Source organism: Biomphalaria glabrata, chromosome 4, assembly GCF_947242115.1.
Source record: "Biomphalaria glabrata chromosome 4, xgBioGlab47.1, whole genome shotgun sequence".
Taxonomy (NCBI): Eukaryota; Metazoa; Mollusca; class Gastropoda; family Planorbidae; genus Biomphalaria; species Biomphalaria glabrata.
In genome coordinates this window covers 23,770,134-23,793,678 of record NC_074714.1, presented here as the reverse complement: position 1 = coordinate 23,793,678, position 23,545 = coordinate 23,770,134, and the positions used below count along the sequence as shown (strand labels likewise).

The following is a 23,545-nucleotide window of genomic DNA, read 5'->3' as shown; positions in this document are numbered from 1 at the left end:
TTCAGCTGATCCTTTCGGATATTCTCATCAGACCAAGGTCCTAAAACATTCAGGTCCAAACGTTGACAAGCATTCTGGTGAATTAGTACTTTTTGATGGTGAATTTCAAATTCATAGGTTTGCAAACTTTCGATCCACCTAGCGACCTGACCTTCAGTGCCCTTAAAAGAAACCAGCCATTGTATTGCTGCGTGATCTGTCCTTAAAATAAATTTCTGCCCATAAAGGTACTTATGAAAATGTTTTATTGCATCGACGGCGGCCAGGAGTTCACGTCTTGTGACACAGTAGTTCCTTTCAGCCTTTGACAAACTTAGACTGAAGTAAGCGATGACCCTTTCTGTTCCTTCAATTAGCGCCGTTTCCGACTTTTCATGTCCGTTCTCTAACTTTCCCCAAATAATTGATTTGGACTGTGCAGGCAGACTTGTATCCTCCGTCAATAGTATTTTCATCATTCGATCGTTCCCTTCTTCGCCTAACAAAGGAATCTCCACATTTCCATACATCAAAGTTCCTCTGCTAATGTTAATGGAAAATCCAAATTTCTACAGAAAATCTAGACCTAAAATGCAATCATCAGTAATGTTTGCAATAAAAAATTAAATTCATGCACGAATGACTGACATCCAAGCTCAAATCCTAAATCCGCCAGTGCGAACTAGCGCACTAGTGAACGTAAACAAGAAGACACTAGGTATCACGATCATCAATGGTGTTGATGTCCCAATCTAAGATGGTGCTACTGTCACGATCACACTTGAACTATATTATACCATCAATGATCGTGATTACCGAGGATCTTGAAATGATCTTTCGATAAGATGATCGTATAGAAGTAGACAGATCTATGTTGATAATACGATCATACAGAATGTTGCCAATTGATAAGAGGATCATCTAGGTCTAGGAGCTACTTCTTGACAGATATGATCTAAGTACGTTCTAAATTCAATGAAGAAACTTCTCTTCGTCCAAAAACAATTACTTTAATTAATAACTTGAAAACACTATTCACAAATAGTTACAATGGTTAAAATGTACTTGAATTAAATCTACACAATAGTATATCTGAGTCTTCATACAAATAAAATATATATTCTCAAATTCACGTTACATACAAGTTAGATGTTGATACTACAACTTCCGAGACAAGACTGGCTGGGAGCTACACGCTTCATCCGGGCTTCAGCTCGTAATCACGTGATCAACAACTTACCCCTCCCAGACCAACCAATCATTGCAGTCTAAAGTACAACAATTAACTTTCGGAACCAATGGAGTTCATTTAATTGCATGCTTGGTTTTTTTCCCAGCTATGTCAAACTATGTCGGCAAACAACCCGAAACTGTTACCATATATGGTCATAGTGTACGTGACACTAGGATAGAGAAAATAACAGTGCATCAGTGAAGAGTCTGAATGTTTGGAAACTAAGAAGCCAGCTTTGTGCTGCCTGAAGGTTGTAGACGGGACCTGGAGCGAAGCGGGGAAGGCTGTCGTTGGTCCACATTCGGGTTGCTGTCTAAAGGACTGGTAAATTAATAGTAAGACTCTGAGGAAGCTGAAGGATGTTATGTGTTTGTCCTAGTGAATAAACAAACACATGTCTTTATTTCCTGTTAAACTGTGTTGAGTTGCCTGCCTTTACGATGAGTGCCTACCCAAGAGTGACAACAGTATGTTTCTAAATAACGATCAAGCAAATTTACAAAACTTTGTACTGTATCTCTCAACTAAAATGTTCAACTTTCTCTCTCATCTTTATCTTCTTAGCACTGTCTCTCTCTCTTGCTTTCCGGTGTCGATTTCTTGTTATTGTGTGTATTCAGTGACTCTGTCTATCTGTTTAGTAAGATTTAAAAAAAAAACAGTTTTGTTGAAACTTTGTACAATATTTCATTGTCAATGACTACACAAGAGCAAAAAAAAGAAAACAGCAACAAAGAAACAATTAAGCAATTTGTTGATATTGCTGGTAATTAATTTTTGTTTTATATAAAAGGGAGAGAAATCTAGCCGTGTAGAGTGATATAGTAGTAATTCAGCATTTCTCTTTCTTTATGTTGTCCCAATCTATTTTTAATATTATGCTTCTTTTTCAAATCAGTTTATTTTTACCTGGGTTTTTTGTTTTTTTACAGGATTGATTTCCCCCCAGATTGGTATGTGAGATCAACGCCATGTCAATTGATAAGCACTGGTTAGGGTCAATATTTATTTCTGGCTGCCACATAGTCTAACGTGTTTTGTAAATGGAAGACTCATTTTAGGTTGCAGTTGCATTATGATGGAGTCTAGGATTGTACAGTAAATAAATGGATCTCCTATAGAGCCTTCTTTTTTAATATTGTGTGCACAAAAAAAACTACTATCACTTTGCATTACTCTTGCGTTTTGTCTGTTTAACTATTAGTTTAGAGCGGGGAAAAAAAATTGAAAATATGATTTCATATTTTGACAAAAAACTAAATGTAATATATATAAGTAAATCATTTCAATATAAAACAACAACAAAAAAAAAACATAACAAAAAATAAAACAGATTTTTGAAATGAAAAACAAATTAAGCTCAAATTAATATTTTTATTGTAGTACTATTAACAAAATATTTATAATTAATTTTAAATGATTTTAAATGATTAGTGCTATTTCAACCCCTACAAGCGAGGTTTGAATGAAAGGTATTTTTTTTTTTTTTACATTTAATAACAATTTTCTAACATTGTTATATTCACAAGATAGTAATAGATCCATTGGTTTTCTATTAATCTCACGGCTTTATTGTTAGCTTTTGTTCTAGTTTCTTTCTATTTTACTGAGTTCAGGGGTCTCAACTTAAGAAATACAGATTTTTTTTATAACCGTATTTATACATAACCCGATTCTGTAAAAATTTATAACATTCTTAATTCGTTTTAGATTCTTGGGCTAGATAAGTAGATCTATAGTAGCCTACATCAGTGTCAAGGACGAAATATAAAATATTTGATTCCAACTAAAAAATAAAATGATTTTGTGCTACAGGCCACTAAAAGCTACGACTTAGCTTTGAAATATAATTTAACAGTAATTAAAAAATTTGCCATATATCTTTTGTAATACATAATACATATATTCTGTACACTGTACACATCTGATAGTGTTCAATTGTATTATATGCATACAATATTATATAGTTTTATTTACGAAAATTATATCTACAAAAATAGCACATATTGGACGGTATGCTTAAATAGAATGTGTAGCCTCTGTGCTTGAAATAATAAGTGGTAATCATTATTTAACACTAATGAATAAACTTTTTTATTATAGAATTTTTCGGTTACGCTGTATCTATTACTATATGAATTAACATTTGCTTTGAAATGACATTGATGCATAAAAACAGAGACTTTTGAGTGTAACCATTTCATTCTGCTTGTTATTCCTTAAAATTGTACTCTATTTCAATGACATAAGTATATGCTATTTACAGATGGTTGAACAAACTTACAGTTTTTAAAAGACATAAAAATACAACATAAGGAAACTTTAATTTAAAATAAAGGCAAAACTGTTCACTTGCATGTTTAGATAAAAGACATTAGGTTTAAATTCTACAGCATTTAGGATGGGCCATAATGAGAATTTAGAGGGTTAGAAAAAAACAGAGTTGTTGCCCTTGGATTTAAATTCTTTGATATTTTATTGTGGCGTTTATACAAAGTATGTAAATAACAACATATAAATTTCTATTCTTCATTGTTTGAATCTATACTTGACCTTAACTCTAATCTATGATTGTAAGACATTTGATCCAATGTTGCCATAGATTTGCCTTAAAAATGTCTTGTACATTAGGCTCGAGGCGATATAAATTTATGAAAATTGACTCAGAGCCACCATCCGTGTTTGTCATAAAAATTACCGACATTTTGCCCGTAACAAATTGAGTTTGCATCTATAAGGGTCCACTCAGCCCTTCCCGCTTAATCAAATCGCTGGACGAGATCGATATGTGTCCAGTGTCCAGAGAGACAAGAAAAGGAGCGCAGAGTCTGGGCTGGGAGATGGACGCGATCAATAATACAATCATAACAAAACGATGGAATGTATGGAGGGGATTTTACGTGGCGGGGTGACTGGACTGTCAAACGAACCGTAAAAAATCCAATTTCGTTTGCCCCTGTCCGATGTTTGCTTTGGATAAATTGCAGCTGGCGTGGGCAGTATGGCGTAGCGGTCACGTGAAAGTTGATGTCCACTCAAAGTGTCCAGCAAAGAGATTTGAGTGGACAGGCCAAGTGCGAAACAAGTGAAGTGGTTGTTATTTAATATAAGAAATATCTATCTATCTATCTATCTATCTATCTATCTATCTATCTATCTATCTATCTATCAATCTATCTATCTATCTATCTATCTATCAATCTATCTATCTATCTATCAATCTATCTATCTGTCTGTCTGTCTGTCTGTCTGTCTGTCTATCTGTCTGTCTGTCTATCTATCTATCTATCTATCTATCTATCTATCTATCTATCTATCTATCGATCTATCTATCTATCTATCTATCTATCTATCTATCTATCTATCTATCTATCTATCTATCTATCTATCTGTCTGTCTGTCTGTCTGTCTGTCTGTCTATCTAATATAATATATATAAAATAATATAATAAAACCTTTAAAACAATTTAATTGCCCGAAAGCCCATATAGCCAGTTCGCCTCTGGGCTTGAGGCTACTGTACTTAAGTTCCAACCCAGGTCGTTCAACTTTTTTCAAAATGAATATCCATCCAGATACCCCCTCTTTCTTCCCCGTTTCTTTCCAACTGGTCCAGACAAATGATAGGATCATAGTGCACTGAGAAAGCTAAAAGCATGATTGGTAAAAATATTTCTGTTCTCACAGATTTATTATTGTGGTTGTTGGTCTAGATATATTACAAATTTAGTTACACGACAGATCCGAACTAATTAATACTTAATATAAGCTTTTTTAAAAAAATATACATTTATTTTTATTTTCTAGTTAACATATCATGTAAACCAATTTTCACAGTATTAATATCAGCTATGAGTGTGTGTTGGCTAAAAGAGTAAGCCCCATTATCAGTCTACTTTCATTTTCATGTATTAAAAATTAAAAAGTTGGAGAGCTCTCACAGCGGCTGCGGGCCACACATTAGAGACCCAAAGAAAATTCCTTATTGAAGACAGGCGCAGAGGACAGAAAGAAAATTTAAAATGTCCAACAGCGAACAACGGCTTTGTCTGCAAGAGATGCTGAAAAATATGCAGGTCGCAATTGGTTTGGGTAGTCATGTTGCTACACTCTTTCTTAATCTTCGAAATGTAATACCCTCTCTCTCTCTCTCTCTCTCTATATATATATATATATATATATATATATATATATATATATATATATATATATATACACACACATTGCTTTTTTTGTAAAAAAAAAATCTGTCCTGATACTTAGTGATGGATTGCGTAACTTCTAACTATTAATAAATTAATAATAAACGTTACAGGGAAAAAGGTGCCGGTACGCCGAAACCGGTGCGTACCGTCACAAAAAAAAACAACCACTGTGTATATACAATATTATACATATATAAGCGATGTCACGGTTTAATACTGAAATCTGCCAATTTAAGAACTGGCTATTATCGCTTCACAATGACCGGCCAATGACATTGTGCTACATGGCCAGGGTGATGGGAACCACTAACTACTGCCATTTATCTGAAAATGATGGTGTTTGTTCTCCCTTTCTGCTATATTAAAACAAAATTACTATTAAATGATTAAATAAGTGGTTAAACTTTGGATTGATTCGTGTATTGTTATCGACTATGAATAATTTTCAGCTTGATCCGAGAATTGGAAGTGGGAGAAAAACTGTCAAAACTTAATAATAGGCTTAGAGACCTATATAGATCTATATCATCAACTTCTTTTTTGAAGTAACGTCTCTATTATGTAAGATATGATTTATCTTTGGTTAAGTAGTATTTATTCCCATTATATCGAACTCAAACAAAATAATTAATCACTAACAATCAATAACCTTTTTGTGTTATGTCTTGTCAGGTATAATGAATAGTGTTTAGTTATATAGTTTAAACTTGATCCGAGAATGTGAAAAGGGAAAAAAAGCATGTTCCAACTTTTACCAGACAGACAGACAGACAGAGTGAGTTGATAGAAGCTTTGTTAAAACAACAACAACAGCATGCTTTCACTATACTTCAAAATACTTAGTATACCCTCTCCCCCACCCTACCAAAAAAAAAGTTGTAATAAATTGTATGACTGTTTCATGACTACACATTGCTCAGTATGATACGACAGTTACACCCCCGAGACGACAATATTGACATGCTCCCCTCTCCCCTTATATATTATATTTTATATTTTTGCCGTAGCATATATATTTTTATATCAAGTGTATGTCAATTCTCTGTCTTGATAACTTTATAGAATAATAACAATTTAAATGTGACTCAAAGTCATGAGCTCTCTATAATGTATGAGTGACATTGTTGTCTTTGATGTTTTAGTCCAAGTGCCCAACAGTGAGGAGAAACACTAGCCAGCAACAGCTGATCGATTTCAATACAAACGATCTTGGAAACAACACGGAAAGAATGGCAGGGAGTCTACAAACAAGAAAGTTATATATGTGTGTGTGTGTGTGTGTGTGTGTGGGTGTGTGGGTGTGTGTGTGTGGGTGTGGGTGTGTGACTGTAGGAATGCCAGTGAATGCTATTAGTGCACAGTTCAATGCGTTTTGGTTAATTTTAAGGTCCAGTGGTAGGAAACGGTCTGCCCCTCCTCCTCCCCTTGTCTCTAAGATGCGGTAGAGTTGGAATGTTATCAATGAGATTGATTGAGTCTACTGGAGTAGAAAGATGAAGTTGTGGAAGGGGATGAAGTGGGCTACAAATACATCACAGAAACACTTCGGAGGTACAACAGTTTCAACATCTAAAAAGCAAAAAAAACGTTGAAAACATTTTTCAGAGGATGCCGTGATGTATTTGTGTCATCAAACTGAGACTCAACTGTATGCAGGTGGTAGTGAAGAATGAGCAGGCAAGGAGAAAGAATGAAAAATGCATTCCTATATGTGGCTTATTTATTTACATTCTATGTGTCTGTCCTGTTGGCTTCTAACCAGTGTAACCCTTACCACGCTTGGTTAATGGGCAAGTTGGATTTAGGTTTGAAAGAATGGATTCAGTTGAATCAGACTCACAAAGCTTAGAACGTTTACAACAACTCACTCGGGTCAAAATGTTTGTACACGTTATTTCTTCCACACCAAATCTCGAATCAAGCTGAAATTTTGCACACTTATTTCATGAACCTGACAATACAACAATCAATTTAAAAAAACAAAACAATTATTATTAAAATTATTGTGTTTGGTGTCGAACATAGGAAAGAAATCGTACTTGACAGTTGCGGTGGTTTAAGTGTTGATTAAGTCCCCTTGTGGAGCTGAGCTCTGTGAACGAATTCAAGTCGAACATTTTGTTTAATGCATGTAAAAAGCGATCCCCGTAACATTACACATACATCCCTTTCGTTCCCTCCAACTGGTTCTGACAAGTGAAAGGATCACAGCGCATTGAGAAAGCTAACATAATGAAGTATCGCTAAACAAAAAAAATGGTAAAAAATCTCACAGATTTATTATTGTTAGTCTAGATCGATTACAAATTAAATCACATGACTGATCCAAACTAATTAATACTAATACGATTAATGTATCTTTTTTCTTTTCAAAGTATTTTTTGTGATTGAAATAATTAGCTTATAGTGTTTTGTCACTTGACTGCTTAAGCAAAACTAAAAACTTTAAAGAGGTATTGTTTATTTGTCGGTCTATGACTCTATAGTTTGTAACTCCAAACAGCAAGTGTAACTTAACTGATGTAGGCGTATTATTATCTTAATGTTGCTTTTGCTGTGGCATTTTACGTCTCCAGAGACAATCTTTTCCCTTTGCAACTTCTTGTGTGACTAAAAAAGACAATCCTTGATACACAACTGCTCTAACATGTATGGCATATGTGATCACCAGGCGCCCTTCTTTCTGCTGCTGTTGTGTATGGTATCTGCAATCCGTGACCCTTCCTTTATGTTTTCTCTCCATGTGGATGTCCAGTGCCATTTTTTCCCAGCTGCTAGTGTCGATTTTGAAGAGCTTCATGTCACTTTTGCATACATCAGTATACCGTAAAAGTGGACGACCAGCGGCTCTTCTGCCTACTGTTAGTTCGCTATACAGAAAGTCTTGTGAAAGTCGACCTACTGGCATTCTACGAACGTGGCCAAGCCAGCCAAGGCGTCTGCTGCTGATAACACAGCGGATGTCCTGGCACCCTGTTCTTCGTAGCACTTCCTCATTGGATATTTTATTTTGCCACCTTATTTTAAAGATCCGCCTTAGGCATCGGAGGTGGAAGACATTCAGCTTTTTCTCCTGCCATGAGTAGGTTGATCATGTTTCACTTCTTAGTGTAGAACTTGAAAAAAAAAACCCGTAAAACTTTTGTTTCAACACAACTGACTACAATACGTATGAACACTAAACATAGGCTGGACTTAGTAGATGTATCTAGAAACACAAGTTCAAAGACGATTTAAATAAGAGATAATAAGGTTTGTAATCGAGTCCATAGATTGATGAGGATTGAAGTGGCTACACAGCCCCAGCTTCGACTTTAATACTTTGCCCCATCCAGCGCAGACATAATCCTAAACAAGATAGAACTCACTAAGAGCACACGTGTCAGTCGTCTTGTTCTCCCTGTCTTCAACTCTCACTGCTCTAGTTATTACGACAGACCACCTCCAGATTTCATCAGAATCTATCCAGCCGACACCAAACCACTTCTACTCATAGTTACATACACTCAATATAAAGTATACACTTTTGAATTACTCGGCAGAAGTTGCGTTTCTGAAGATATAGTAAAATATTATTCTGATATAGTAATATATATGGCTCCTTTTGTCTCGAAAGGCAATGGATGCGCCCAAATGAGTCACTGGTTTTGGCTTAATCTTGAGACGGGGCAGAATCTGGTGTGGCTAATCAAGCCAATTCTAGAACGGCAGACTTTGCCACAATTCGTACATGTGTATGCCTCTGATTTAGGGCTAGCAGACAGGGCAGCTTTCTTTTTTTCCCTCTTGATTACAGCCGCTTCAATTCTTTTGTTCTCAGCAAGGGTTGTCCCAGCACGCACAGTCTGTCTCCATGCACTCCGGTCTTTGGCTATGTTTTCCCACATACTTTCGCTGATGCCTGAGGCTCTCATGTCTCGCTTGCAGACATCTCTATATGTTAGTCTTGGGCGGCCCTTGGGTCTGACTCCTTCCACAAGCTCAGCATATAAGATATCTTTCGGGATTCTACCATCTGGCATGCGGGTGACATGTCCGAGCCAGCGTAATCTTCTTTGTGTCAGGAGAGCATACATGCTGTTCATATTGGCCAATCTCAAAACTTCCTGATTGGAGACATGGTCCCTCCAAGAGATGCCCATTATGCGTTTCAGGCAGCGCAAGTGGAAACTTTTCAATCTGTGCTCTTGGTACATGTATGCTGACCAGCTTTCACTGCCATATTGGAGAGTGCTCACAACACAGGCGTTGTAGACTAGGATTTTGGTCGCTGTGGTCAATTTACCATTTTCCCAGACGCGCTTGGAGAGTTATGCCAATGCTGTGGTAGCTTTTCCTATCCTTTTTGTCAGCTCGATGTCTAAGTCTAGGTTACTGACAATTACTGATAATATATGCTCCTGATATAGTAAAATATTATTCTGATATAGTAATATATGCTCCTGATATAGTAAAATATTATTCTGATATAGTAATATATGCTCCTGATATAGTAAAATATTATTCTGATATAGTAATATATGCTCCTGTTATAGTAAAATATTATTCTGATATAGTAATATATGCTCCTGATATAGTAAAATATTATCCTGATATAGTAAGATGTGCTCCTGATAGAGTCCATGTCACTTGGTCTACTATGTCGCTTTTTTTTATATTGAAGAAGTATCTTTTAGCTGCAAACTCCGCTGGAGGGGGGTTTCAAACTCAAAAGCCCTTTGGCTAGGCTCATAGAATTTTGAGCCTGTAATTTGCTTTTTTGATATTGATATTATCTTAAATTTTGGAGGGGTTTTAAAATCAAAATCTTCCTTAGCTGTGTTCTTGGAATTTGGGGATTGTCGTTTGCATTTTTTTGTATTGTTTTAACTAAATTTTGGAGGGGGTTAAAAATCAAAACCCCCTTTGGCTGTGCTGGGACAAGTGATGGTTTAGTATTTAAATCCCACATAAAATAAACAAAATCAAGCAAAAAATCAGGGGGGATTTCATTTCGGTGGGGGGGGGGAGATTTGAACCCCAACCCCCCACCCCCACCCCGGCTACGCCCATGATATATATATATATTTGTAACCCTATTCGCGACGCAATAGGGTTAACTGTGTGTGATCAGCTGACATATGTGACACAGGCCAGTAGTACAATTTAGCGTGCTATATCAAAGGGCATGGGACAGTACTGGCATGAACGTGAATATGACCCGGGTTATGGTAATCTGATCTTAAGCCTGCGTGGACTAGAGACAGTGTGTCTAAGGCAATGCAGTTCAAGACAGGACTGCAAGTAGACCGGGACTGTTAGTCTGCCATGAAGTCGGTCCTGGTGGAGTCCTGAAGTGAATGTACGAGTCCAGGAAGAGATATAAACAGTAGAGTTTATTAGTTTAGTACGGTGATGTACAGTATAGCATTTTTAGTGTTGATGTGTGCCTATTGTCTAGTATCGGCTGTTATCTATTTGACCATTATTAAAGTACAAGATTATTTGGAGCTCTTGTTGTCAGGTTCTTGATGTGTTAGATGTGCTGTCTTGTTTTTAGCAGTGTTTACAGAAGGCCAGATTTGGAGAGAGAATAGTAACAATATAATTGCTGTTATATATAATTGCTTTTTATAACGCATCTTTTATACTTATAGCATTCTCAGTACGCTATGGTCCAATCTCTTTTTTTAGACTATTGGCAGAGGGTGAGGAGGTGCTGCTCTTGGGCACTCAGCAAACACAACTCTGCCTGAGTCGGGATTCGAACTCAAGCCCCCTTGTTAGATGACCGAACCGTAGCCAAGCAGTTACGGCCTCTCAGCCACACGTGCAACTCTTGAATTTCATACGTTCATTTTGTCCTCAATAAAAATGTGAATCTCTACCTGCTTCAGAATCCTGGGACGATGATTTATATTGAATATTACATCGACAACACCCGCTATTGAAGAAGTTTTTTGAAATCTCTTTGCCATATTGTAAACAATATGGTCTCTTTACTATTGAACTGTGGGCTATATTGCACTATAAAAGTTAATGAAGCATCTTAAAATAGTCTAGTTTGGTCATACATTAAAATGAATCATCAGATCATGGGCAGAAGTCCACTTTGGACCTAACACCGTTGGAGGTTAGTCTAAATTGGGTTTTAAGATGCTCGACCGGGCCGTCCTTTCTTGTTGTTCTCTCCCGTTGCTTAGGCAACCTCTGATGTTTCTAGCAAAGCTATGTAAATGGTAAACTTCGAATCTCTGATAAAAAAAAATGTCGCTAAGTAAAAGGGCAATAAGGGAGACCACACCTAGCCAGGAGTACGCAACTCTGCTCTTTGAAAAAAGAGATTACCTCCCTTGGTTTAACACCGGCTCGCATGGGTTGATGGCTTTTATCGTAATGTAGGTTGTTATGTAGCCATCTGTGGATTCAGCCGTGGTGGAGTTGTTAATGGAAATCCGTTGCCTCTTGTTTGTTCAGAACTAACTCCTGTCTGGCTTGAGGCTGTTTTGTTGGATGTCTGTACTAGTAGTAATACGCCATATAGATATTGCTTAATTTTCATTCGTTTGTTGTTTTGTTTTCAATAATTTTATTACAACTAACAATAGAAATTAACCAAGCCAAAGGTCCAGCACTTCTTCTTTAGAATGACATGACGATGTTAACATTGAATTATAATCATCTCTGGTAGCATACTGTGATAAGACTACGTTTATTAGAGAAAACTTGTATTTTGTTATAAAAATGGTTTATCCTTACCTGAATAAATTCACATAATTAGTGTTATAAAGAAATGTGCGCGCTTTAGAGTAAACGGAACGTAGTCCTAGTACCTGTTCTGATCACGATAAAGGCAATGGTAAATAATTTTTTTTGAAGTCTCATTTGTATCACATGATCAGATATTTTAGTTCTAGAAATGACGATTCTTGACTAAAAAAGACTTACTTTTTAACATTTTTCAACTATTCCTTCAGAAATAAAGATTCCCCAAACTCAGCCCAAACATCTCCAAGGACGATGGGCAGCAGACAAAGCGCATTCCTCACGATTAGGCAGCTATAAAATATAATCACCTCAATTTATAATCAAAATAGACGTTATAGACGTGCCAACAAATAATTCTTGAACTCTCTATCCCCATCTCTGTGATAGCTAGCAGCATCCACACTTTGTCATTAGCGGATCAATAATAACTTTCGGGATGCGCTCGTCCTCCATCCGGCGAACATGTCCAAGCCAGCGCAGGCGGCGTTGTCTGAGGGCTGTAAAGATGCTGGGAATACCTGATCGCGCAAGGATCTCAGTATTGCACACTTTTTCTTTCCATGTGACATTCAAGATCCTACGGAGACATCTCAAATGGAATGAGCTCAGTTTTCTCTCTTGCTTTGCGTAGGTGGTCCATGATGCTGCCATACAGCAGTGTACTCATAACGCATGCCTTGTAGACTTCCATTTTGGTCACCGTAGTTAGCTTATGGTTTTCCCAAAATCTTGGCCTGAGTCTAGCGAAGGTCGAGGCAGCCTTCCCTATGCGTTTTTTATCTCCTTTTCTAGAGACAGATCATCCGTAATTGTGGATCCCAGATAGCAGAATTCGTTTACGGCGTCCAGCTTGTTATCGTCAATGAGGATGGAGGGTGGTGCTGTAGCAGGTGGTCCCATAACATTTGTTTTCTTCGTGCTAATAGTCAAGCCAAATGCTTTACAGGCCTGAGAGAAGCGTGACGTTAGTGACTGAAATTCCTCTTGCGTGTGTGCCACTACCGCTGCGTCATCCGCGAATAGCATATCTCTTAGGAGGGTGGCTCTGATTTTAGTTTTGGCCCTCAGTCTGGCAGTATTTAGGAGTTTGCCATCAAAACTGCAATGGAAATAGATGCCTTCGGTGGATTTGTCAAAGGCGTTGTGGATTAGCAGTGAAAATTGTATTCTAAAGCGGGTTGGGGCCAGGACACATCATTGTTTAACTCCGCTGTTTATAGTGAAACTTTCAGAGCTGGCACCGTTAAATTGCACTGTACCCATCATATTTTGGTGGAAAGATATGATTACATTTAGTAGCTTGGGTGGACAGCCTATTATCTGTAAAATTTTAAAGAGACCATCTCTGCTAACTAGATCGAAGGCCTTTGTCAGGTCAATAATCGCAATGTACAAAGGCATCCTTTGTTCTCTGCACTTTTCCTGGAGTTGGCGGATGGAGAAAATCATGTCAATCGTGGATCTCCCTGAGCGAAAGCCGCATTGTGATTCTGGATAGACCCGATCAGCGAGTTTTTGTAGCCTGGGAAGTATCACTCGAGCAAAGACTTTGCCTACAATACTTAGGAGGGAGATTCCCCTGTAATTGTTGCAGTCGCTTCTGTCACCTTTGTTCTTATACAGTCATCCTCTATGGTCAACTCGCGACTGGCACAAGAAAAACTGGTCGCCCCCACCTCCGTTACATAGATGTAATAAAACGTGACCTCAAATCAGTGAAAATCAATACTGACAATTGGGAAGACATAGCTCTAGATCGCAACAGATGGAGAGAGACAGTGACCAAAAAAGCTATGGACAGTGAAAGTACATGGGTCTCAGTTCAGGAAGAAAACCGTACAATCCGAAAGACGGCCAGCTCCTCTACCACCGAAGCAAAAGCCACCTTAACCTCCGCTATCTGTGGACAGGAGTGTCTCTCCAAAATAGGGCTCCACAGCCACATGAGGAAGTGTGCTCTGAGATGAACCATAGTCGTTCTACGACTGAAGGAGGCCAATGTGTATGTATGTATCAATAATAAAGAAATGCCAGTGAACCATAGTGAACTGATCACTCCATATGTCCCTCAGAGAGTCCTGCGCTCAATGAACTCACGCTTCTAGTGATGCCACGTTTCTCCCTCAAAATCTAATATCGAGGAGATTGAAGTGTCCGTATCCAGACAGTGTAAGTCCAACCACGAAGTAAACGCGTGTGAATATGAGAAATAATTAAAATAGCTTTAATATATTCATACATTATAACATATATATTTAGTCCAAGGTTTAGTGATTATAATCATTTTGTTTTTATTAAAAACTAATGCAGTTTGTATAAATTAATTTTTTTTTTTTCATTTTAGATCCGCCCATTCGTATTTAGTGCAAATTTAAGTAGGATTATATTTGTTGATGCGCGAAACTTAGTAATAAGATAAATTACTTATAAGACAGTATTAAACTTGAAAAACATGCAAATATCTTCTATATTTAATATTATTCAAAGTCCTGAAGACTAACTGATCACCACAAATTTTCCCACTCACCATGGATGATAAAATACGAAACCTTTACACTCCATTAATAACGCATATCGTAGAGTCCGAAGATTAGTGAGGAGTACAGTATTTCCCGTGGCTGCGAAGCCCCAGCTGTAGCCAACTTATTTTGCCAATTCCAGGGCAAGCATAACCATTGTCCGCAGGTGTTCGATTTAGATTGTCTTCTCGCCGAATGCTTTTGTCCTCGGCAGCGGATTTTCTTTTGGTCTCAAATGTGTATCCCGCGGCCTTCGTGAGTGAACTCTAGTGTCTCGTTCTGAGGCCGCTCTCTTCTATGTCAGCCAAGGAAAGTTGACGCCTAAGCTGGTCTTTGAAGCGTTTCCGTGGGGCGCCTCTGTTACTTCGACCACCTTTTAGCTCACCAAAAAGGACTGCCTTTGGCATACATACGGGATACGTGCCCTACCCAGCGTAACTGCCGGACCATAAGAAGTCCCTCTATACTGTCCATACCGGCGTTTGCAAGGACATCGCTGTTTGTAGTGCGGTCTTGCCACCGTATATCCATGATGGAGCCCAGGCATCTTTGGTGGAAGAGCTCAAGAAGTCTTAGTTGTTATCCGTATTGTGTCCATGTCTCAGACCCATATAGAAGGGTTTAGAGAACCACCGCCTTTTAGACACTGATTTTTGTAGGTAGGCGGAGCAATTTGTTCCGCCAAACTCTCGCCAAAGGTGTCCACAAGTGCTACTGGCCCAGGCCAGCTGGTTATCAACTTCCCTTGAAAGTGAGGCGTCATTTGACACTATACTAGCTAGATGTGTGCAATGGTCTACCACATTAAGGCGCTGTTCGTTTACGGTGATCCTCTGGGCTGAGTATGTTTTATTGGGTGACTTCTGGAACATGACTTCTGTTTTCCCGAGGTTAATAGATAGACCGAAAGAGGCGGCAGCTTATGCAAATTCGTTTACCGCAATCTGGAGATCATGTTCATTGTGAGCTAGCAGGACGGCAATGTGTTCAATCTTCGACGTCTACTATCCCATACAAAAACAAAGGAGATGGTCATAACGGAGCCTCTCTATGCCGATGATTACTTATTATTACTCTGGCCTAATATAACAAGGTCTTTTTCACGATCAAAATAGTAGCGGTTAAATTTATCAATATTTATTTTTCATTCGCTATTTCGACCTAAATTGTTTTTTAAAGCTAACATTGAACTATCAAGAGCGCAAAGTTCTATTTCCATCCGTTGTAAGCATTCTATATTGCTTGGACACGGCTACCATTTCTTTGGCCATTGAAAAACACAGACAATACTTCATATTGACCATCTGCACCCATTAAACCACAGATACACTCTAGACGGAGTGGTCGTCTTCTCTCCATTAAGAACAGAAAGATTTAAAAAAAAAAAAACTTGTATCCCACTTTCAGTGAAGGTGTTTCAAATGTCGTCACCATCAAGTACAAGGAAACCTGGTCGTGTGTGTGTGTGTGTGTGTGTGTGTGTGTGTGTGTGTGCGTGTGTGTGTGTGTGTGTGTGTGTGTGTGTGTGTGTGTACACGTCTGCTATGTTTGTAAAGGATTTTCATGTTCGCATCTATATTGTTATTGTTATTGTTATTGGTAATGCTGACGTAGACAGTTGTTGTCCATTTCCATTTATCTGGACCAATAACAATATCTTATCCTATTTTGGTGCGAAACTTTTTTTTCCATTTTTAGCGGCCCCCGTAAGGGGAAAAAGCCGCTATTAGGTTTGTGCAAAATGTCGGTCTGTCCGTCTGTCCGTCTGTCACACTCAGATCTCGAAAACTAGAAGAGATATGAAAAATATTATTTCATCATTAAATGCGGCTTCAAAAGTTTAGGTGCAACGGCTACTTTTGGTTTTCTAAAAGCAAACCGTTTAATTTATAAAATTAATTATGCATGTTATTTTTTCATAAAAATACACCAATTCTAAAACAATTACGTAAATGTAAGGGAGGCAATGTTACAATATGCTAACAAAGATGGAAGATATCTGTGTATTTTCAGTATCACTAAGTCAATATATTTTTAAAATGTACAGGAAATGTTTACAACAAATATAAATAATAGTTACAGATGTTTTTTCTGGTCAACTAGATGCTAAAATTAAAAGAAAACATTTCTGTTTGTTTATAAAGGCTATTAATGCATTTTGTATGTAAATATCACACATATTTTTTTAAATGGACTTTTTATGCAGCGATTTTCGTGCAGTAGCGTAACGTCGCTACATAATCAGGTATTAAACCAATTCCTTAAACTTTTAAAAAAATCAGATTTTATTTATTTTTTGTTTAGTGCCCCCATCCGAATAAAAGAAGATTATTTTTGTGCGTTTTGTCTGTTGGTCGGTCTGTCCGTCACGATTAGATTAAAAAAACAAGAACTCTAAAAGCTATTGAAAATCTGATTTACACTTAAATGTTCCTCCCGTAACATCTCAATAGTTTTAAGTATCTAAAAATTGATTGTTCCAGATTTTTTTGTGCAAAACTAATCAACCCCAACAAATGTTTGTTTGGTCTTCTAATTTATATTACATTCAATTTCCATGGTTAAACGTTGCATAAACACATTATCAATAATATGTTGTTCCGTTTTTTATGTAAATAGCATATTAATGCTAAATCAAAATCTCTATATTGACTTATATTTCATTAAGTGTAAAAATGTTCCGGATATTGTTTTATAAAACATGAATTATGCCTAATGATTGTTTGAAATCGCATAATTTACTAATATCACACTTATATTATTTGACAATGCGTCACTATAGTTTAGTTATCAATATCAAATTAATCCGTATTTTCATCTTTAAACAAATTTTAAAAATATCGACAATAGGTTTTTCAGGGCTTTAAAAAAAGTAATTTACTAGAATTGATTACTGAAAATTACTTTTTAGACATTTAATTTTCTTGCTAAAACATAACATAGAAGTTTTGTAATCGATAAAGAAAGTTCCGGATTTTGTTTCTTACAAATTGTCGCCAGAAATTTCCGAATTTATTTAAAAATCTACTAACGCCAAATAATTGTTTGAACTCCCTCTTCTAATTAATAAACAAATAATCTTCTCATTTACGAAATAATGTTTTTACGGATTTTTATGAAAAATATTTTAACTCACTACCCTCTTACAGTACATTTAACTTTCTACCTAACACATGTAAAAATCTAATTATCGTTAATATTATGTTCCGATTTTTAAGGAAAACAGAATCCAAACACCAAATTAAGGTATGAAAATCTCTCCACATGGCTGTAGTACATCTAATTTTTATACGAGACCATCCAAAAAATTTAATTAACGATATTACATTTATCTGAAATTCTCTTTTTCTTTTACTATTTATACAAACATCCGGAACAATTGTGTTCATACCTAAAAATTATTGCGATGTTTTGAAACGTAAAATAAAGGTTAATCAATTTTTAATAACTTTTAGTGGTTCTTTTTTTATATTAAGATGACGGACAGACCGACTAACAGACAAAACGCAAAAACAATGCGGCTAAATTCTATTAGAATTCAGTGCACCAACGTCTATAAACCCTTGTTAAATATCTCGTGTAAATAAAGACATTTTTTTTATTGTACCGGTACTAGCCTATTGTGAGGTAATGGAATTTTTTTTCTTTGACGTCATATAAATGGACTCTTTAAATGTAGGCTAATGTTAAAAGAACGCACTCGGTGCACCAATGTCTATTAACCCTCGAAAAATTGCTCGTATTAATGAAAACATATTTTAGTCTAACTAAGCCGTGTGACGTAGTGTTTTTTTTTCCTTTGACGTCATATGGAATGAATTCTTTAAATGAAATGCTAAAAGAACGCACTCGGTGCACCAATGGCTATGAACACTCGATAAATGGCTCGTAATGATGAAGGCGATTTTTATTCTAGCTAGGCCGTGTGACGTAGTGTTTTTTTTTCCTTTGACGTCATATGGAACGAATTCTTTAAATGAAATGCTTAAAGAACGCACTCGGTGCACCAAAGTCTATGAACACTCGATAAATGGCTCTTATTGATGAAGGCGAGTTTTAGTCTAGCTAGGCCGTGTGACGTAGTGTTTTTTTTTCCCTCTGACGTTATATGGAATTAATTCTTCAAATGAAATGAAAAAAGAACTCGGTATAGTAATGTTTATTAAGCCTCGTTATGTGACTCGCGTTTAAAAAAGGAATGATATCTTGATTTAGATCTAATCTAGATTTGTTTAAACTAGATCTAGATTTTTATTACAGTATATCTAGATCTGGATTTATATTCTAATTAAAATTATTTTAGAGTCTAGATCTAGAATTTCTAGATCTAGTTTAGACTAAAATAGACTAGATTAAGATGTAGAATTTCAATTTCTAAACTTAAAGTGTAAAAAAAAAAGTGTAGATTTTCATTTCCAAACGTTTTGATCAATATTGTAATGTTTTAATATACTAAAACTAATCTACTAATTTTTATTTAATTTAAATTTTAATTTACGGCAAATGAATCATTGAAACATTATTACTTTCGACCGTCAAAATTAAATCACCTCTTGAATATTATTTGCGAATATGCAGATCCGACAGGGATCCGACTTCGACGGGGGCCGCCTCTGAGTTTGTGTAACACAAACTCTCTTTGTAATCTTGTTTTATTAGCGGTCCCAGAAAGCCGCTATTAGTTCATGGGATGGAGGTATCCTAAATAAGATTTGTTTCTAGATCTAGATCTATGACTAACCAAATACTATTTGTATATAAAGTGAACTAAGTTGTGAATAGTGATGTTTCTGCTTTCAAACTTTATCGCGAAAAGAGCAAAGCTGAAATGATTTATTTATCTGTACTTCTAGAATTTACAGGTCAAAAATGTGTAGTGTGTGTGTTTACATTACTATAGGCTTGGATACAACGTGTGATTCAAAGAAGCCTATGTCTTGTGTAAATCTGTAGTTTAATGACCTGTCATTTGAGAAGTGCAAAAAATAAAAAAAAAATAAAGTGCGGTGGCCTAAAAACTTTTTTTTTTTAAATGAGAGATTTCTAATTGTGGATGCCAAAAATTATGCGATGTAAAGCTGTTAACTAAATATACAAGGGCCAAGAGTGTGTTGGTGCGGATGAGGCGTAACATTTAAAAGTAGTTTGTGTTGTGTGTGGGGGCGTTACAATGGATGGAAGACGTGACGTGTTTGAGCAAAGTATAGATATAATATATTAACTATTAATTTAACAACTCTTAAAGCATTACGTTTCGATGTTAGAAATGAAAATTCATAAATATTTTTTTTTATTCTTAGCAAATAGTAAACTAAATAAGGTTGGCATATGTGATTGAAAAAAAAAACAACAGAAGAGCTCCATTTCAGGTAACAAAAAGTAGCTGTAGCACTCTGAAAACTGTAGTGAAATTAGATTTTAATAGTGCTTTTAATTTTTGAACTCTATGCGTTACATTTGGACAAACGGATAAACAGACGGACTGACAGACTGACAACATAAAACTAAGGGCTTTTTTTTGTGAGAGCTTCTAAATAAAGGAAGTAGAAGTGTTATCTGCGGTGAAAGTAAAATAAATGCTTTACCTCGATTCATTTCGCTACGTTGTGAGATGACAGATCAATTCTTCTTTTTTTTTTTGGAAAAGAGGTGTCGAAATCAAGTAGTAGATTTATCGTGATCTGTTTCCCTGTGTACAGGCTTGAAGACGTGGTTTGGAAAAATATAGATGGTTTGAAAAGGGGAGGGGGGTTTGACTCGTACGTCGAAGATTTTAGATGCGAATTAAAAAAAAAAAGGGGGAGAGGGGAGTCCCTACGAAGTCTTAGAGAAATAAGATCATTCTCTTGCAAGGTTTCCCTGAGGAAATCATTACCGAATGAACATCTCAGCTAGGATTGATCGTCTTCCGGTGGTCAGCTAATAGGGGGCTTCTTCGCCTTGATTCTCTCTATATACTAGTGTTGGTTTTTTTTTTCTTACTCTTTTTCACATCCCATTCTTCCGGCACCGCCATTTTATCTGTCCGAGCAGTATTTATCGGGGATTTCCTTTTCGCAGCCTGTCTACATCTAGGGGAGAAAACTAGTGGCTTGATTTTTTTAAAGTGTTTTGTGTGTGTGTGCTGTGCGTGTGTGTGCATACAGCTTGTGTTATCGATGGGATACATACATAATAGAGATTAATGTCGAGTACAGTATTTCACTTGGCTATGAAGTAGTATGAAGTCCCACCTGCGACCTACATATTTTGCCACATCCAGAGCAGATACACTCCCAATACGTTTTGATCTCTGCCCTTTTGTTCATGACTTTAAAAAGTGCTGACCTCTATAATTGAACAAAGTAAATGTACCCCAATAAAGTGATCTGTATTTCCTTATTCGTAATGCATACATTCATGTTTTAAATCATAGATTTTATAAGAACATATTTTTTTGTTTTCCGACGTTTAAATATACTACAGTATTTATGATATAGTAATACTTGTTATTGTCACTGATTAGTAACGTAATGGAACTGTAAAAATAGGCAGGTAGTTTAGACTAAATACATTTATTTTTATATTATGTTCTCTACTTCATAATTGGTGAATTTTTAGTGCATATTTGTATATGTTCCTATCTAAGCAATTTTTTTAAAGAGACTTTTATAAGTCCGTATTTTTTATTTCCAAATATCTGGCCAAGACTATAAATCACTGATGTTATAAGCATATTTCAAATATATACCTATATATCAATACATGATAAATTTTATAATCATGAGTTCTTACTCTATTCAGCAATGATTTTCTGTTTAAGTATAACTTTTTGGTGACTTCAACTTGCTCCCACTGACTGTACATAGTATTCTTATTTTTCTTGTCATTGTAGACATTATTCTACACCTAAATGACAAGCAGAAAAAAAATGTACATAGAATGGACACAATTTCAATATACAGAATTAGAAGTCCTAGAACAAAAATAAAAAAGATCATCTCATTGACGAAATAGTTGTACCTCACTCCCAAATGTACAAGGACTTCAAGTGGAGTTGATAATTTCAGCGCCGAACAAGCGACTTGATCCCAGCAGACGATGTGATTATAAAGCAACAGGCAGCAATTTTTGAACAAATCTATCAGACTTCCAAATCCTCAGACAGCACTTACGTTACATTAACGGCCTAGAGGGTGCTTGTAATGCCTGGGTTATTGAGAGAAATAGCACGCCGGGAAACCGCTCAAGACGTCTGTTAAGGCTATTATTGTGTCAGTCGAGGGGGGGGTTGTCACAAATCAACCTTTGAACTACACCACAATTTGTAGTTTACCTCTTTGTCTATCTATCTATCTATCTATCTATCTATCTATCTATCTATCTATCTATCTATCTATCTATCTATCTATCTATCTATCTATCTATCTATCTATCTATCTATCTATCTATCTATCTATCGAGGTTCTTTTTTTAGTATTTAAAATACATGACAAACTAACAGCCGTTAAGTTTATCAGAAAATATTTTACTCATCACAATCAAATATGAACATTAATATCATGAGCGTAGCCAGGATTTATTTTCGGGGGGGAGGGGGGGATTTTGTTCTCCACCCCTACCCCCCCCTACCCCCCCCCCCCCCCCCCCAAAAAAAATATACTTTCTACCCTTCATTTTTTGATGACGTTTATTGTACCCTAGAATAGGTTCTTCCTCGAGTTAGTGGAAAAATTGTAGACCCCCCGAACTTGCCAGCAAAGGGGTCTGGGGGAGGGATGCCATCTCCCCCAGCGGGTTTGGAGCGGCGCCCCGCCGCCAAGCAATATTTCCGGTATTGAAAGCTAACAAAATGCATATCCTGAGGTATCTACAGTCCATTATCCTGCTATTAAAAATTTTTATTTTAAAAACCTAATGTGCAATTCTTACTTACTTAAATCCTCCGCGCCGTTAGGCGCATTGGTCGGAAATCTGCTTCCACAAAAATCTGTCACTGGCAATGTCTGAAGTAAAGTCTCTTCCCACCTGCTCTGAGAATCTCTATTAAAGTGTGGCGCCAAGTTGTACAAGGGTGTCCCCAGCTCCGCGAGCTAAGGGGGGACCTGTCTGAGCAGTCACTCGACTTGTATGGTAGCTACGAGGCATTACGCCGAACGGCTAAGTTACTTGCCAGAGCACTAGGGAGGACTAGTCAGTCATCAGGTGACTGATGAATAAATAGTCTTATATTGAATTGAAGAGGGGTTTATCGTAAATGCTGAGGGGTTTTAAAATCAAAATCTCCGTAAGCTTTGCTCTTGGAATTTGTGGATTGTCGATTGTTTTGTTATGAACTGTCAACCCCCCTCAAAGCAAAAAATCAGTTACTAAATTCCAACTCCCCCCTCCCAGATTTTATTTGGGAGGGGGGGGGCTTTGAACCCCCCCCCCCCACGGCTACGCTCATGATTAATATTATAAATCGTGATTAAAAAGAATGCTCTAAAACCATTGACTTTATTAACAAAATCATACCAAGCTGTACGCAAGCTTTGTATATCTAATATATAAAGTAGAATGTAAGGGGTATGTATGTATGAATGTCCCATAAAGAAATCAAAACCATTTGACCAAATCTTGATAAAACTTGGCAACCGGAAGGCCCTAAGAATAAAAAAAAAATAATACCAAAATATATCTCTATTAAATAACGAAACTTTGTTAACAAATTGGGTAAACCCGTTTCCACAGTATTATATATCTGATATGAAATTGTCGGCAATAATGGTAAACCCATTTTCACACTCCACTTTTATTTAATGACTTAATTTTGAAAAGCGTGAAGGGAACATTCACCATGTTTGACATCCAATCCACTCGCTCAGTAATACAAAACTAAG

General features: G+C 36.6%; 1 protein-coding gene across 1 annotated transcript in view; it reads left to right on the top strand.

The window, feature by feature from the left end:
* Positions 1 to 2,333, top strand: part of LOC106053735 (uncharacterized) — a 32,045-nt gene extending 29,712 nt beyond the window's left edge. The window contains exon 7 of the mRNA XM_056027873.1: positions 2,146 to 2,333. Within this exon, the coding sequence (XP_055883848.1) occupies positions 2,146 to 2,209 (64 nt within the window). The 3' untranslated portion in view covers positions 2,210 to 2,333. The remainder of the gene's footprint in view (positions 1 to 2,145) is intronic.
* Positions 2,334 to 23,545: the final 21,212 nt, after the last annotated feature.